Source organism: Porites lutea, chromosome 14 (assembly GCF_958299795.1).
Source record: "Porites lutea chromosome 14, jaPorLute2.1, whole genome shotgun sequence".
Classification (NCBI taxonomy): Eukaryota; Metazoa; Cnidaria; class Anthozoa; order Scleractinia; family Poritidae; genus Porites; species Porites lutea.
The window spans coordinates 17,531,857-17,550,567 of NC_133214.1; the positions used below are offsets into that span (position 1 = coordinate 17,531,857).

The following is an 18,711-nucleotide window of genomic DNA, read 5'->3' on the forward strand; positions in this document are numbered from 1 at the left end:
AAATGGACGACTGCCAGTAATTTCAAAATAAAGCCAACCGTTGTTTTATGGATACAAGAATATGTTTGAGTGTGTTTAGTTTGACTACACGATCTCTGCAAATGACGGTTTTTATGACACGTCTATAGTATAGAACTCAAATGTGGCGAATTGTCCCAATATAGCACTACAAGCCATAGCCATAGAATAGAACCCGTAGAATATGGGCTATGCAATGCTTGTGACACTGTAAAGGTTAAATGATCCGTAGCTTCAACAATGAAACAGAAAATCTGACACTTAACGAAAGCCAATAAGAAGTTTTTAAATTAGAAAAAATGATTGCTGGATCTCAGTTTATTGTTTCACTTCATTTACTTTTAATCACCGGAATAGAATAAGTTGACGTGTACAGGTGATAAAGGTTGAACATTAGCTCATCTATTGTCTGTGCTACCCAATATAGTTTTCGACTTATCCTTCAGTAGTCACAACGAAGGATACCACGCAGCAGTCCAAGAGGAACATCTTGTAAGTATCTTTTTAACCTTATATTTCTTATTCAACTGAAAATGCTGGCTTAATAATATATAAATTGAAATAAAAGAAATTGTTACCGCTACAGTAACTGCTTTTAGAAACATGGTATTTCTAAGGTACAATTCCTATTTTTAAGGCTAAGATACCAAATGTAGTAAAGAGAGATGTTTTCAAGGCTGTTTCCACTTTCACGAATTATTTTGGAATGATTAGTTTTAGAAAGAGAGACGAAAATTTGGTTATCAACGGAGTTGATAATGTAAATTGACCACCGTACAGAGATTGAAAAGCTGACGTTTCGAGCGTTAGCCCTTCGTCAGAGCAAATCGAAGAATTGTGGGTTGTGTAAGGTTTATATACAGAAGATGGAGCTGTGCTATTGGTGGGAACTTGGTGACGTGAAAAACAGGAATAAATTAGTTGAATGAAAAGCGTTCGTTGATGCCGTGGGGATTAAGGGTGCCGATTTGAAAAATAGATCTTTGCTCTAGATTTTTTCAGCTGTCTGTAGTACCATGATGTAGGGAAAGGCCGCAAATAGACATGTGTTCTTTAGAATGGTTAAGGAGATTAAAATGTCGCACGACTGGTTTGGATGCGTCTTTGTCATTTTTCTCAACGTCGTGAAGGTGTTCTCGGAATCGGTCACCTAGTCGTCTTCTTGTTTCGTCAATGTATAGCTTTTTGCATAATGTACAGGTTATGCAATAAATTAAACATTTGCCGAGGTACACGTGAAACGATCACGGGGCCCTATATTTTATCAGTGTTTTGAATGAAAGGACAGGTTTTGCATCGCGAACGCGCGCATTTAAAGGTGCCAGGCTTCTCAATTGTTTTGAATGTGCTTGACTAGAAACTTACCTACGTTTTTGTCGCGTTTGAATGAAATCAAAAATGAAATGAAATGAAATCGCGTTTCAATGAAAAATTACACCAGTTTCAGGATCATTTTGCAATGTTTTAAAGTTGTTAAGAATAATAGGTTTTACTTGGTTATTGTGAGGGTGAAATGTGATGGTGAATGGAATTCTGTCATTCTTTACCTTTTGTGACGTTTGCAGTGCTGATTGTCGATCAATTTGTTGAGCGCTGTGATGGGCCGCTTGAATCGCAGAAACAGGATAGCCACGTTTTTCGAAGAACTGGCACATTTCCTCTTATTTTGTTAGATCGAAAAATCAGAGTCATCACTACGTAGACGTCGGAGTCTAAGAAATTGAGAATAGGGAATGGAATTTTTAACATGGGATGGATGTGAAGATGAATACAACAAGTAACTGTGAGAGTCTGTGGGTTTGTAGTGCGCACTAGTACATAAGCCGTTGTCACTGATAGAAACTTTGATATCTTGAAAAGCCAGCGAAGTTTCTGAAATTCCCAGGTATATTTTAGAGCCGGATGGAAGGAATTGACGGAAGTTATAAACTGATTAAGTTCCTCTCTGCTAGATGAAATTACGCCGATGCAGTCGTCAATGTAGCAACCGTAGAGGGTTTAGGACCTTCATAATTATTGAAAAATTGATGCTCTACGTATCCTAGAAAAAGATTGTCGCAGCTGGGTCCCATTTTTGTGCCCATCGCTACACCATTAATTTGTTTGTAATAGTTACCGGCGAACGAAAAACAGTTAAGTGTTAAAACTAGTTCAGCTAGGCGGAGTAGCGGTTCTGAGCTTGGTTCCTTAACAGTGCGTTGATCGAAAAAATATCTAAGTGCTTGAAGACCTTCGCTATTGGGAATGACGGTGTACAGAGATGAAATGTTCATAGTGAAAATTAGTTTGTCTTCGCCTGGGAAATTGAAATCGCGGAAATTTGAAGTGCGTGTTGACTGTCTTTAATGTTTGAAGGCAAAGATTTGACGATTGGTGCCATAATCTTATCTAAACAGCTCGAAATAAGTTCCGTGGGACAACTACAGGCAGAAACGATAGGACGACCCGGCTTGTTAGGTTTGTGGATTTTGGGTAAAAAGTAAACACAAAAGGGTTCTAGGGGTAGTGATGATGAGATTAGTAGCAGTAGCCGGTAATTCTTGCTTGACTATAAAGTTCTGAATAGTGTCCTTGACAATTTTGTGGTTGTTGGAAGTAAGATCTTTCTCGACTTTAGCATAAAAGGAGGTGTCAGAAAGTTGCCACAAAGCTTCTTCTTTGTATAAATCGGACCACCAAACAACTACCGCTCCGCCTTTGTCGGTCGATTTGATAATTATGTCTTTCCGCTTGCTGAGGTTTTTAAGCGCCGCCCACTCTTGAGAAGAAAGGTTGGAAAATTTAGTGTCGCAATTGAATTTCAGCTCTTGAATGTCATGACGGCATTTTTTGATGAAAAAATCTAAGGAGGCAAACTGGCCCTCTGGGGGAGTCCATTTTGATTTACGAACATGAAGTGCTCCAAAATATCTTTGTCCGAAGTGTTAGAATTATCTTCTTTGTCATGGAAAAAGGCTTTCAATTCAATGTGGCAAAGGAATTTTTCGACGTCTTGCTTAACTGAAAATTCGTCGGTGCGTTTTGCGATAGGAACAAAATTTTGGCCTTTACTGAGAACAGATTTCTCTGAGTCAGTAAGCGGAAGATTATCCGGAATAGTAACTACGGTGTTTTGGCTATCAAATGATTTGTGACTGCTTATTTTGGGACCTATCAAGTGTTCGAGTTTTAAAGTCTTAATTTGGTGCATTAGTTGTTGAAAAGTTTAGAATTAAGTTCTTGGATTTTGGCACGAATAGAATTTACCAATACAAGCGGACAGATTTTGGAAAATTCGAAGTGGCAGTGGAGAATTTCTTGGTCTAGGTCGTTACGTTTTAGGCACATGGCTCTGATTGTGATCCTCATAATGTTACGTAAAAAAGAATTTTGAGTGCACTGGATTTGGATTTTAGTAGAGATATTGATTGGACCGAGAGAACGAGAGAACAAAGACGCATGAAAATTAGAGCGAAAACCTTTAGGAATCACTTTAGATTGTAGGCAAAGACCAATGAAGTTGATGTGACTACAAAACCTTATTTGTGGCTAAACGGAAAGCTAAATAATTTGTTAGTGCAAGGGGCAAAAGGAAAGAGATAACTATGCATTAATTTTTAAGAGAGTGTAATTTTTATCGTGATGTTGTAGAAATACCCATATACAAAAGTCGACGGGGGAAGACTTCACGAAATTTACTCATTATCTCTTTAATGTTCCATATAGTAATTTTCCATCTCTTTATATATTATAGTAAAGACCTTTTTTAAGAATCCTTGCCGTTCCTAATAAAGCAGTCTTCCGTACTTAATCAACTGGCAGGTCGATTCCAACTCTCTTTAGCTCTGCTCTAGTTCCTTGTCAATTGCCGTTAGTGAACCAATCATAATATAGGTAACAGTAATTTTAAACCTTCCATAACTTTCTGATACCTTTTGCTACTCCTCCGTTTTCTCATTTACCTTTAATCCGATCCTTCTGTCCTCTTGTTCCCCATCCCCTTATCTAACCTTTTATCCAATACCAGTATGTTCGGTTACTTATGCCCAGTTGCAACATGCTTGTTTTGAATAATAAAATCCCACGAGATCCTGACGGTATCAACCTCGACCAGGGCTTAATTCTATAAAACTTTTACAAGTGTAATTTACAAGTGTAGCTATTGCTTTCAGACACGAAAACAATGGCTGCAATTGTAAAGTAAACTTGTAAAAGTTTTATTAAATTGACCCGAGGTTGACTTTCAACCATTTTTCTTACATTGTATCATTTTTCGTACATGGTTTCCAATGGACCACTTTCGTAAGCATAAAGTGTCTTCCTTTATAATATATTATTATCATTGTTATATTAAAAGTAATAATAATAACTGTTTCCACCCTTTTCTTCTATTCCAGGTTTGCAATCCAACCCTCTCTCAGGTATGAGTGTTGGTGTGCTAGCTTTGTTCTTTTCATCTGCTTTCTTGTTTTCAAACGTAATCATTTGCACCAGGGAAACTCGTTCCATTCAAGGTCCATTCAGAGGGCTTCTCCGAAAGGCCCTTGGTAGAGTAGCGTTTGAACATGGTGTAGGAAAAAACTTTCAAATGTTAAAAACCCGATCACCAAAGACGGTCACAGAAACAGAAACGCCTGGAGGGGGGAAACGCGTCACCTTTAGAAGAACGGAAGCAATTAAATTGTCAGAAGCGCTTCACTTCATAAAATTGTATCCCACTTTTAACAGAAACGAAAAACAACCTATAGTATTTGCTGTGCCAATTGGACAAAGACTTGAAGAATTTAAAGCCACCATTCAACAGGACGAGTCTTTTTCACTAACACGCACGGAAGGGAATAGGGATCTGTCTAATCTCCAGGAACAAATTAAAATACTGTCTGATCCCAATATGAAGGGTCCCTTAAAACAAACGATAAGAGACGAGTCTTCGCGAGCATTAGATTCAGACTTAAGTAGTCAGCCTGATTTTGAGGGAGTATTAAGAAGTAAAGACCCAACAGGAACAGTAAGCTCAAAAGAAAGGGATATCGCCTTTAATGCAGCAGTAGATGTTTTGATTGCCGTTGCCATAAACGATGTAGAATTGGCCGGATTAAATCCAGCCGATCTCGTGGTGGAGATAGCCAGAGATGTTTCTTCAAAAATAAAACAAGTTAAGGAAAACCTACAAAACGAGATAGCCGCGGCAAAAGAAACGCAATTGAAATTTGAAGTTACTGAGAGTATGCTAAAAAGCAGTACGGAGGCTCTTGACGAGTGGAATAAATTGAAGACCCTTGACGCAGCAAAACCAGGTACAAAAATTATCGAAGAGGAAACTGTTGGTACAGGAGATAAAGAGCATTTAAAAGTGACAATCCACGTAACAAATAAGGTATTGCTCAAAGAAATATTGAAGTTGTTACAATATTATCCTGAAATATATAAAAGCCAAGGAAGAAAACAAACGAGGTTCGAAGTTGTAATTGGCGGAGAAACAAGGAAATTTCGTTTAAGTGTGGCACCAAGAGGAGAAAACCAAATACTGGTACATACCAATGATGATGATTGGCCTGGTACTACTAAAAGAGGTAGAAAAGGTAAAGGTGGTCTTTGGGCTCCTGATTACGACACAATGATAGATGGCGTTTTTAGTAAATTTCCTGACCACGAAAAGCTAGCGAAAGCTATCCGTGAGGCCGTCTACAACAGACTTGACAGTCAACCCGATTTCTCAACGGATCTAAAAATTTTAAACCAACCTGAGGAGACCGCTGACGCAATTCGAGCTACTGTAGAGTTTATGGTAGTTTCGCTGGTTGCAGAAGCGGCTCAGCCAACCGATAAGTCCAAAAACGAATTTCTAACAAAACTAGCACAAAAGATACAAGAGGAAAACCGATTCCCAAAAAGTGAAGACATGCCTAAACTAGCCGAATTAACTGAAAAATCAGGACGAAGTCCAGGAATGGACGAGCTTGTCATGAACATGCTTAAAAACGTCGGAACTGCCAAAATAGAAGAAGTGTTTAGCAAAGAAAATTTTCCCGTAAGGACTCAAAAAGGAACACAGAAAGGGCGCGACTTGCTACATAGAAGAGGAAGTGAAGAAGTTGCGGTACATCTTGTCCGCTTGGCTTCTGCTAAAGAGCACGATGAACGTCTTATCAAAGACAAAGGCTCCGAAAAGTGCACACGTCGTCGAAGAAAACGCTTTGCTTGTTCGCTAAACGATAAAAATTCTGTTACTGTTGATGAGGGGTCTATCAAAATTTCTGAAGACAAGGTTGAATTTGATGTGGTAGATCGCCGTAATGCTAAAGAACGAGAACACGTTGAGTTGAAGATCAGCCCAAAAGAATTGGCTACTCCAAAGCTGATCGAAGACCACCTATCCAATTCTCGAAAAGCTGGAATGAAAGAGGCATACTCCAAAGTAAATAAAGGTTTAGCTGTTCATGGCCTAATATTTTCTGCTCTCGGTGCCTTAAACGCGTTTCAGGAAGGTGATAACCTTCGAGGTGCTGTTAGCTTGGCCCAGTCTGCTCACACGCTTGGAGGACTTACTGGTCTCAATGAGATGGTTTCCAAAGTTGGGAAACGAGTTCTCAGTAGTGCAGCTAAGGGGTTGGCTAAAGGCTTAAACTTAGAGAAAGGCTTGGAAACGTTGTCTAGCAAGGTGGAAAGGTTCGCGGAGAGGGGAGTCGGAGAGTTGTTGGGTGCCATCCCTGGCGTGGGACTTGCATTCGATATCTACTTCATTGAACAAGACATAGAACAGTTAGCCGATTTAAATCTAAATGATCCTGAAGACCTCAAGCTATTGCCACTTCGTGTGATTGATTTAGCTCTTGACGTAAGTATCACGGTACTGAACTTAGTAGGAACATTGTGCCCTGAAGCGGAAGTCGTCACCGAACCTCTTGTGATCGTTCTCTCAATAATACGAATGGCTATTGACGACTTCTACATCGATATTATGGCCGAGGTGGAGAAAGTCAATTGGAAGAGTCCATGGGCTGGATTAGAGTTCCTTGCGGCCCTAGTCAAAGGTTTCTTGGATGGAGCTGCAGATTTTCTAACAGGTGGACTAAGAAGACAGATGGAGGCTTACAGGAAACAAGAGGAATATGACAAAAAACTCATCCGCGACTTGAAAAACCCAGACAACTATTACAAGATAGTAGGGGAAAAGAAGGGAAGTGGAGAAAGAATTGATTTTACCCAAGGGAGGCTGTCAAGTTTTGGTGGCTATATTAACTTCAGGCTCCTTGACAATAACCGTGCTACCTTAGAAATTGGAGATGTATCTGGCAGCCATGAAACAATTCGTAAGACATTTTCAGTTGGTTCAAATCTTAAAGACATCGTGCTTGGGATAGGGGAGTCGAGGAGTTTCACATACAAGCACGAGACTGCTAAGCTGTGGTTCGTTATTCCCGTTAAGTCATACAATGTCATTTGCGGAGCAAATCTACATGAGAAATCAGTTTATGGAACTTATTACGGAAACTCCAAGAATAACACCTTTTACGCCGTGCAGCATCCAAAACCAACAACAAAGCCCACTGGAAAAAAGAATGAAGAGTGCAACTTTGGAAAATTAAATCTTAACTTTCTTACTGGAAATTATCATTACAATCTGTATGGGCGAGGCGGTAACGACACATTTTACCTAGGACCAGAAATGTCTAGTGTAACTGGGGGATCTGGAAGTGATCTGTTCATTATCCAGTCGGACGGGGGAAAAACAATTATAGATAATTTTGCTGAAGATAACATGCGCGACATCATTGTCATCAACGTTGACTATGATGACATCCGATGTTATCAGAGTGGAACTGATCTGGATGTCACTTATTCCAAGAGTCATCACATTCGTATCAAGAACTGGTTCATTCCTGGAGATCCGACGTACTACCGTCACGTCTCATTTCGTAGTAAGGACGGAGTCATTTTCGTCCCCAAACAAACCCTAAATAGCGAAGCTATCCATGATGTTAAATGTGAGGCGGTGGCTCTAGATTTAGGCGCCGCAAAAACGGGCCAAACGGTCTCACTTCTTGATAATAAATACAGTCAAGTCAAACAAGTGTCGGGGTCAAAAAGCTCAGATAATATTGCTGGAAATAATGTCAATAACATCATAGATGGAGGTCCCGGAGCTGATCGTTTGGCTGGAGGGAAGGATGAAGACACATACATCATCAGGGCAAACGAAGGTTGCGATGTTATTGACAATAATGCAGAGGATTACTCGACCACTACTGACATTGCGGTGTTCGAGGTACCGTTTGAAATGATAGAAGTTAAAACAGAAGGTAATCATCTCTCTGTAACAGACAGAAACAATGCCCAACGCTCGTGCTTCACTATAATAAACTGGATCTTAGGACACCGTTACAGACATATGCTCTTTACCTCTGGAGATCACGTTGTCTTTAAAGTGTCCACCAAGGAAGACGGAAGTGTATCCAAAGTACCAATTATGCTGGATTACAAAACTTCCCCAACCGGTATCTGTGTCGATTTGTCGGATTCACCGAGTCCAGACTGCATTAAACCAACGGGCTACAACGACGTCGCCACAGTCTCTGATTCCCCCCACAACGACCACATAGTGGGAAATGATCAGAGCAATTTTTTGAGCTGTATTGGAGGAGAAGATTATCTTGAGGGCGGAGAAGGTACTGACAATTATGTTGTGAAAAAAGCATGTCGAAAAGCGACAATTAACAACTTTGACAGTCGCCAGAAAGTTGACTTAGCTCATGTAGAGGAAACGTTTGTAAACTTACAACTGCAGAGAGACGACAGAGATTTAAAGGTTACCTCAAGTCATGGAACACCTACTGTAGTATTACGTAGTTGGTTTCGCTCGTCTGACTACCAGCATCTTGGAATAAGAACTATCGATGGAATTACACTTAGAATAAACAGTAAGACAGCTCAACTTGAGGCATATGAGGTATCTAAGGATCCCACTGAATGTCAATGCACGCATGCAGGCTGTGACAAGGGGCTGATAACATACAATCTTGACGAAAATCCTTGGAAAAACGTGGTCCGCTTTCAATTGAAATCAAGTCAATGCAGTTACAAAATTTATGGGAACAAACTGAATAATTACTTTGACCCCGGAGCTGGAAATGGTTATAATTACCAGCATCTGGAAGGAAGGGATGGATCAGATACCTATGTGTTAAACCATGGATATGGAGAGTTCAATGAAATCAACAATTATGCAGATGACAGCAAAACAGATAACCTTCAACTTGGAATGGAATTTGATGATATTCGTGTATATTTTCACGGCCGAAACGATGTTATTGTCGCTTCAAACAGACGACCTAGCTCACTCAGCGTTCGAATTCTAGATTACTTCAGTGGTGGGAAATATCAACATCTCCATATAATATCCTCGGACAAAGTGGTCTTTATTATCATTAAACAATACCCGTACAAAAAGGTCATTGCCGTCGACCGTACAATCATTGACTCACCACAAAACATTGATCCGCAAAAGAATAGTATAATCGCAGCAGCTGAAGATTTGAAGGGATCGCTTACCTCTTCGAACGAACTGACAGGCAGTGACACAACAAGGGAAATTGAAGGTGGTGCTCAGGCCGACGTTCTACGTGGTGGACAAACAGGAACAATTTTTGAAGGAAAGCAGGGTAATGATAAGATATATGGTGGAGCTGGTAATGATATAATTTTTGGAGGGGATGGTGATGACATCATCTATGGCGGAGACGGAGATGATTACATTTATGGAGGAGATGGCGGAGATATCATTGATGGCGGCGATGGTAGTGATACCCTCACTTTCAGAGGCGATGGTTTCCGTCTCAGAGGAGTAACTGTTGATCTCAAAATTGGATTTGGAAAAGGAGTTGATGCAGAAGGAGATATCTATAACAGCATCGAAAACGTATACGGCACCATTCATAATGATTTTCTGATCGGTTCTGATTCTGATAACAAGCTTTGTGGGCTTGAAGGAGAAGACACACTGGCTCCTCATGGTGGCGTTGATAAACTGGTTGGAGGTGAAGGAAAAGATTCGTATTTACTCTATAAGGCTTCTGGGTTAAAAATCATAGACAACTACGCGGATGATGAAATTGAAGACACCCTCTCCTTGGTTCATTTAAACTCCGCCGATGTTTGCATCTTCTTAGTTGGAGATGACTTATATCTACAAGCTGATAAATCTAACTTGGCCTCAGTTCTTTATTACGGCGAACGTTTGTCAGTAGTAATAAGAAGCTGGAATGTGAATGCAAAGTATCGACACCTAAAAGTGTTATTTAGTAACAATGTGTGGGAAGGGTTCGCGTTATCTGCCATCGCCACAAAAATGGAGACACTAACAAATTCTGTGAACTTTATCGAAAAGGAAACTAACTTGCAGGTTGTTTCTGCAAGTGCTACAGACGTTAGCTTGTCATGGCAGCAAACAGAAGGCACTTTGAAGCTTTCCGAAACGGAGTTATTCCTTGTACATTTTAAGCAACTGGAACCAAAAACCTTAGTGAAAACAAAAGTAGATAACGAAATATCATTAACTGTCACGTCTCTTGATCCAACTTCCCACTACGTCTTTGCTCTGGCATTAACAAAGTGCAAAGCCACAATCGCAGTATCCTACACGCTTATAACCTACGGTCGTGAAAGATCCTGTCCCGCAGCACAAGTACCACACTCGGTTGTTCAGTACACTCCACCCCCAACTGCATCAACTCCTGCTCACGGCACAATTGCCAGCTTGAAGTGTGATGGCGGATACAACATTGACGCACAGAACACCGAAAGAAAAACAACATGCTTAGACCAAGAATGGATCCCCTCCCTTCCCGTTTGTAAGAAAATAAAACAGTGTCCTGTCCTCACAAAGCCGTCTAACGGGGACGTTTCTTCAAACGGACATGACGAAGGATCAAAAGCTTATTATGTTTGCCACAAAGGATTTCTGCTCGACGGCCCAAAGGAACGAAACTGTGTAGATGAAAACTGGGATGGGACAATTCCTGATTGTCAGCCGCTAAGTTGCCCAAGACCACCAAGTGTTGATTATGGATCGTATCTTCCCTGCGATTATATAAAGCATACAAAGACGTACGGAACAATGATCAGCCCTCTTGAAGGCTACTGCATTACGCTTAAATGTACTAACTTATATCTTCCAAGTCACGTATTTAATGGGAAGATGTACCGCCCTCGCTGGGAAAGTGACTGGGAAATACCACAAGGCGGACGAGTGTGTAGCGATGGAAAGTGGATTGGTTACGTGGACGAAATTTGTGAACCAGTTGCTAGACTTGCCAATGTGATAGATCGGTGGAATAAAAAGAGTGGTTTACTTCAACTCTGGCAAAATAATGCATGGGCGGTCGCATCGTCTATCCCATCACCAAACATTCTTGGTCTTTCTTGCAAAAGTGTGGGAATAGATGATCCCCAGCATCTAACACATAGCTCAAGCAGTTCCCAGATAAGTGTAACTTGCTCTAAACTACGCCTGACACGGCCGAAGCCAACTATTTATGAAGGAAAAGTTGAAGTATTAGCTAACGGAAACTGGGAAGGAGTATGCGTGACGGAAACAGGAACACCTGCTAGCCAGACTGCAAGCAAGCAGATTTGTGAGGCACTCGGCTTTAACTATATATCCGCTTTTGTCGCCATCAGTACTGGCTGGACAGATCACAGGCTCGTCTGTTCACCGTAAGTAATTAGTTGCTTTATGTGTTTAGACTAACAACATGTCCTGTGAAAGCAAGATACACAAATGAATAAAGGGGGTTGGTTTCTAAAGAAACTGTGGTGGGAGAGAAACACGAAAATTTGGTTTATCAACGCAGTTGTTAATAATGTAAATTGACCACTGTACAGAGATAGCCCTTCGTCCGAACGAAGGGCTATCATAAACGCTCGAAACGACAGCTTTATGAATCTTTGTACGGTGGTCAATAATAGTAATAATAATAATAATAATAATAATAATAATAATAGTAATAATAATAATAATAATAATAATAATAATAACTTCATTTCTATAGCGCTCTTATCCTATGTTCAAGGCGCTTTACAATCATATAAACAACATTATTAATAAATATTTACAAATTTACAACTATGTCCTATTATATTTACAATGATTAAAAAAAAAAAATTAAAACTAAAGCAATATATACAAATCTATAAAAGCAATGATCTGTTATTACTAAATTTAGTAAACAAGTACCTCTTAAGTAATCTTTTCAAAACTCGAGATAGTGTTAGACTTCCGAATTTCGGGTGTTTTTTGGTGTTGCGGAAACCATTGTTGGTTAGGTATTGTGTTGAAGTGTGGGTATTGTTCAGTGTCTTTTCAATCTTTTGTATTACGTCATTTGGTGATCGCACCATCCGCAACACCAAGAAACCCCCCGAATTTCATAGGGTATTAAGTTCCATTCTCTTGGTGCATGAACTGCGAATGCTCTGTGTCCGTAGGTCTTGGTATACGATCTAGGTTGCATTAAAAGTTCATTACTAACAGACCTCAATGATCTAGTATGAGAACGATGATGAAGTTTCTGAGCTAAATAGCTAGGCGATGTCCCATTCAGTGATTTATACACTAGAAGCAGAATCTTGAAAATAATACGGTATTGAATCGGTAGCCAGTGAAGCTCGCACAAAACAGGTGTGAAAGCTGGCTGATATCTGCCCGTTCCCCAAATTTATTCCCTACTATCCACCACCAAGAAGCCTGCTCCCAGACTAATATTTTCTGTAAAAAACCTTTATCAAATAAACCCCTCTATAAGTGAACCCTCTAGCCAGGGGCTCGTGGTTTTCTGCTAATACAGGTTTTATTGTACTTCAAGGTCCTTTTTCGTACATTGTTATTGGTTACAGTATGGTATGATTGTACACAAATGATTTTATTATTTTGATGCTATGAGAAATTTTAAATGTCGTTTTGTTAAACCGATCTGTAAATAAGACTATGAACATGTTTATTCACTGATTATCATCGTATTAAGGTTGATTTACACGGTAACTTTGTCGCATGCAGTGCGCGGTTACGAAGAACCTACAACTAGAATCGCACCGTGTCGATCAATCATACGACAATCGCAAGTCAGTTGTACGATCAATTCACATAATATATACAATTCATCATCATCATCATCATCATCATCATTTATTTCGCCTTTTCTCTTAATATTAAATATATACATCGTTTAATGGACGGCGAGGTGACCTCTGGAAACCACCAGGCTTATAATTGAGGCCACCTCGTACATTACAATATATTAGTAAAGGACAGTGCTACGTGTGTGCGGCTTAGCCAATCCATTAAATTATTTTTCTAAAAATTCTAGCAGTTTTTTTTTAAAATTAGGAAAACTTGACAGAGTAGTGATTGTAGTGGGAAGAGAGTTCCAGATTTTTGGACCTTGATAGAGAATTGTGAATTTCTTGAGGTTTGTTCGGCATTGATGCACGTGATAATTGTTGGCTGTTCTGGTGCTATAACTATGAATTTGACTATTTGTACGAAACAAATTGAAAAACAACGGAGGCAACAGGCTGTAGTGATAACAATACATAAATTTAGCTATTTGAAACGTATTGATTTGAAAAATATCTAAAATTCCTAATCTGGAGAATAAAGGAGCAGAATGTGTTCTATAGTCTGAATTGGTGATAGCTCGCACAACCCGTTTTTGCAAACAATAAATTCTATTTAAGTTAGTTACGTATGTGGACGACCATGTAGAGTTACAGTAAGTGATATAGGGATAAATTAACGAGTAGTACAAAGTGAGTTTAGTTTTTGAAGATAGATAGAAGCGGGACCTGAATAACATTCCGATAGATTTCGAGATTTGTTTACATAAATAGCTGATATGATCTTTCCAAGTAAGGTGCTCATCAATATATACTCCAAGAAATTTAGTAACGTTGGATTGTGTTAAAGGTTGACCACCAAGGGAGATAGAAAAGTTGTGGTTACATTTCTTCTGCCAAGGCTTGAAAATGAGATAAGTCGTTTTTTTTACATTGACCGATAATTTGTTGCATCGCAGCCCAACTTCAATATTTTTTAGTTCGTTATTAAGTACAGATTCTAGGGTATTTGGGTTGGAGTGAGAATAAAAAATACTAGTATCGTCAGCGAAGAGCAGAAGCTCTATCTTTTCTGAAGCGTTTGGGAAATCGTTTATGTATGAAAAATAAAGGGCCAAGAATGGAACCTTGCGGCACACCACATTTTATGGTCTGCATCGGAGAACAAGTTTGATTGAATTGAACAAATTGATGGCGATGAGAAAAGTAGCTTTTAATCCACTGCAGGGCTACATCACGGATACCATAGTGTTCCAGCTTGGTAAATAGGATATCATCATCGAGGGTATCAAACGCTTTAGAAAGATCCAGAAAGATACCTACAGTGGTTTCATGTTGGTCAATTGCAGACGAGATTTTATTGAGCAAATGGATTAGTGCATGTGATGTCGAGTGATTTTTACGAAATCCAAACTGACGGAGATAGAATATTTCGTTTGATTCGGCAAATTCGACTAAGCGATTGTACATGACCTTTTCAAAGAATTTTGAGAAATTTGGCAGCAAAGAAATTGGTCTATAATTTACAAAAAGACTCGGATCCTCTGTTTTGTAGATGGGAATTACTTTACCAATTTTTAATTTATCTGGGAAAATACCTTTTGATAGAGAAAGATTTATGTTAGCCAGAGGTGCGGAAATCAGGTGAAATGAATGCTTTATCACACGCATAGAAATATTATCATAACCAGGGGCCTTTCTCGGCGAAAACAAGTTACAAATGTTTTCCAATTCTCGAGTATCGGTGGGTTTTAGGATGATGGGAGGATAATCTCTGCTACCAAGAAATGATGTCGTAAAAGTCGATTTAGACGGTGGTACAACTTTGTCGCATGCGATGTGCTGACGATAAAAGCGTACGATTTCAGATTTTTTAACGTTTTGCACTATTTACAAAGTATTGATGTATAAGCTATACGTATTTATAATGCGCTACATGAAAAACTAAAAAACAATGAACCGAAAATAAAACTGTGCGCAGTGACCAAGTAGCTAGTGCTTCGGGCTGGTCACCACCGCGTTAAGTTTATTAGAGACCATTAGAGGTCCATAGTGATGGGAGCTAATTTAACACCAGATTTGTCTCTAGCTAACCTCAAGTTCCACAGCTAGGCCACAAATAAATTATAAATATGGTGCTGCTACTTTTTCTTTCGTTATCTCAAAAGTATGGGAACCATTTCACCTGAACTAAAAAGGCTACGTTATGTCCGTTGTACAAGTTGTACTTCCTCCTAACTACCCAATTGGTTTCTTCAGAATATTATGTGAATACAAACTACCTGTTCGTCAAGTTCTATTCTTTTAATTTCTTGCATAATTGTATCTGTTTAATAAGCTTACTGTCTATGCTAATAAACTGGTTTAACGTGGCAGTCTCTTATTTTTCTTTTCAGGTAATAGAGCGCGTGCGATTGCGCGACTTATGAACGGCAAAGCTATTTGGAAGCTTTTATTTAATCTCGAAATTCAAATTTTCGGTTCCTAGCATTTTCCATTCTCTATTAACTTGTTACGATTCGTTGTCATATTTTTCTTTTGCGGGATTCTCAAGATGGCGGCAAGAGGAAAACAAAAACAAGATAGCACGGTCTTATATTCAACACAAACGGAAAGAGTGAAATTTTGGTGGTGTGAAAGGAAGGGGGGACGGTCACACGACTATCAATTTTTTTTCTCATCCATAGGTTTCCATTTTTTCTTTAATGGGTATGAAGATCCGCGCTACTACGACAATTATTTACCTATTTTTGTCCCCGGGATTGCTTTATTTGCGGTCAAGTGATGTAATGATAACGTCATTTAGATGATAAGCGAAAACTGTGATGATATCTGGCTCGTGGTCACTCGTGTGTACTTTTAGACACGATCCATTCTAGTCTCAGGCAAGAGTCATCTTCATCAGAGTAAAACTGAGTTGTTTTTCGTTAGTTCATCGATAAGTCGCAGTGTCATTGGTCGTCTGCCACTTCAGCCGAGATTTCTAATCGAGAGTGGAGTGTCTCGATCCGCCTTTTCCCAGTGTAACATCTGTTGTGGTATTCATAGTTTCCAAGGATCTCGCAAGTCTTAAAATATACTTTATTTACCCGAGGTTTACCTGAGGCGTAATCTATTAGACAACCATGACAGTCATTAGTACTATTGTTCTAAAGTTACACTTTACCTATCATTTATAAAACACTGTTTTCAATAGAAAAATCTTAAACAGCCAATTAAACTTGCTCATTCAAGTTTGGCTAGATATTAGCCAGTTTTTTTGGCGTTGCTTTGACCTCGACAAAATAAACTTGGCCAAGCTACAGCCATCTTGACTTCACGTTTAGGGCAACATAAAACGTAGATTGACTATCTATCTTAATGTGTCATAGCGGAACCAGCAGATGCAGTTTGGAGGCCCACAGGCAACAGTGTGGTACAATGGTACGATGCAGACAACAGTGTACTAATGATCACCCAGTGCCTCATGGTGATGTTACATGTACAGGAAAATATGAAGACGACACGTGCACAGTTCATTGCTACAACGATTACAAACTCAAGACAGACTCGAAAGTTTATTGTAAAGGAGGTGTATGGACAAAGAGGAATGGGCAACCCGCTTCATCCCGCTGTGAATATATAGGTGTGTATCAATGTATCTTGTGATGGACAAGAAAATACATGCACATATAGTGAGGCGTAGAAACGGGTGAAAGATGTGACAAAATCCCAAAGAAAACATTATGAGGCAGGAAGTTGTATCTATATTTATTCTCAAGCTAGTCCATACTCATCACAGCTTTCTCATAATTTATATTTTTTAGATACTCTAGTTGCGGATGAACTCCCAGGCATTGTAACGGCGAACAGAAGAAAAAGCCTCGGCGACTTAGCCTTATTTTTAACAGATTATTTGGTGAAAACTTATACCACTCAATATTGGGTGGTTACAGTGTACAGCGATTGGAGGGGATGGGAAAATCACGCTTTTATTGGTTACCGAATAACTTACAAGTTTAGTCATCATGGGCTTAACTATGTAGTTACACGATATCCTAAACATTCTGCTCGCTCTCCCAGTGTGTCAATCTCTGAAGTGGTGGGCTCCGTAAATCAAAACCACGCTAAAGACGCTCTTGATGCTATCAAGAGTAGGTTCGATGCACGTGGCCAAAGTTTCTCCATCATACACGTCGTAAAATGGAGAAGGACGGAGGTTTCGTTTCTCGGTGAGCGTACTCTTCACATAGGGCTCGCCACTGCACAATATCTCCCTAGCAATAACATTTTCTCGAAAAAGTTTTCAAATGTCTTTGTCATCGTCGTTGCCCCTTATTAACGAAGAATGCTGCTAAAGCCCATTCACACGAATTAAACTTGTTTAATTAAACCTGGTTCAATTTCCGGTAAATTCAACTTAGCTTTATCTTCTATATTTGTCTGCGTAACAGAGGTTGTATCTAATGAAATCTTCTAGGTTTTCCTGTCAAATTTACTTAAATTATGAAAATACATTCGCTAAGGTACAAAATGGCTCTTGGCCAAAAGGATTAATTTCATTTCCCAAGATCAAAACAAGCCATAATCAATAACTTTTGACGTACACTGGATGTCTTGCTATGACAGGAGGACATTATATCAGGGTTCCGTTCGATGCATTTTTGGTAACTATGGCAAAAAAATCCATCTGTTGTACGGAGGTGTTCGTTATACAGGTATTTGTAATATCAAGGTTTTAATTTGTTTTTCACAAATAACACTGCACAGTGAAACCCTGATATAACTGACTTTTTGGTATCAAGAATGTACTTCTTTACCGCAGTTATAGGAAAATGTGTGAAACACAACATCGATATACCTTACTCGTGTTATATTGCACCATTCTTCTGTTCCCCACGCACTTCGTTAAATTTGAAAGCCAAAAACGTTTCCCTGTTTTGGTCTACTTCATTCGCACCTGGGTGAACGCTTTAAAACAGTTTTCCATGTACTATGGTAAGTTTTAGCAAGATCAGTGCATCCTTGGGGAATAATAATAATAATAATAATAATAATAATAATAATAATAATAATGTTTATTTCTTATATTGCGCAGTCTAGCATGCGATAAAGATATGATCGAGTGCGCATTACAACACTAAAATCTTAAAGGAATAAATGGCTAGTCCAAATAATGATAATAATAATAATAATTTACAATTTTCGGAAAACAATAAAAGTAAAATATGAGTTAATAAAAGAACTAATAAAAAGCTAATTTAAAAAGATGTGTCTTTAGTAAAACTTTAAAAATGTTCAATGATTGACATTGTCTAATTTCTAGAGGGAGTCGATTCCATACTTTGGGCGCAGCATTTTCAAACGCCCTATCCCCGAGTGTCTTTTTTGTTCTATAGGTATTGTCCATTAGGAGTATGTCCCGGTATGATCTCAACTGATACCGCGAGCTCTCTTTGATTTTTATCAAGTCTAAAAGATATTGTGGTGCGACGCCGCAGATACATTTGTGAACTAGCATTGCTATCTTGAATTCTATTCTGTGGGTAACCGGAAGCCAGTGCAGGTTGATCAGGGATGGTGTGATAGGATCATACCTAGATATAGTACATACCAGCCGAG

General features: G+C 39.1%; 2 protein-coding genes across 3 annotated transcripts; both read left to right on the forward strand.

Moving 5' to 3' along the window:
* The first annotated feature begins 484 nt into the window (after positions 1 to 484).
* Positions 485 to 18,439, forward strand: LOC140925276 (uncharacterized). Of its 2 annotated transcripts, none has more exons than XM_073375269.1 (3): positions 485 to 510; positions 16,482 to 16,735; positions 16,917 to 18,439. In XM_073375269.1, exons 2-3 carry the CDS (start codon positions 16,531 to 16,533, stop codon positions 17,429 to 17,431), a joined length of 720 nt encoding a protein of 239 aa, XP_073231370.1. In that variant the 5' UTR covers positions 485 to 510; positions 16,482 to 16,530; the 3' UTR covers positions 17,432 to 18,439. The 2 variants fall into 2 exon arrangements, with proteins under 2 accessions (XP_073231370.1, XP_073231369.1); XM_073375268.1 differs by lacking the exon at positions 485 to 510 and adding an exon at positions 11,636 to 11,712.
* LOC140924004 (uncharacterized) lies at positions 4,421 to 11,716 on the forward strand. The gene has a single exon (XM_073374010.1). The coding sequence runs from the start codon at positions 4,421 to 4,423 to the stop codon at positions 11,714 to 11,716; it is 7,296 nt and encodes a 2,431-aa protein (XP_073230111.1).
* Positions 18,440 to 18,711: the final 272 nt, after the last annotated feature.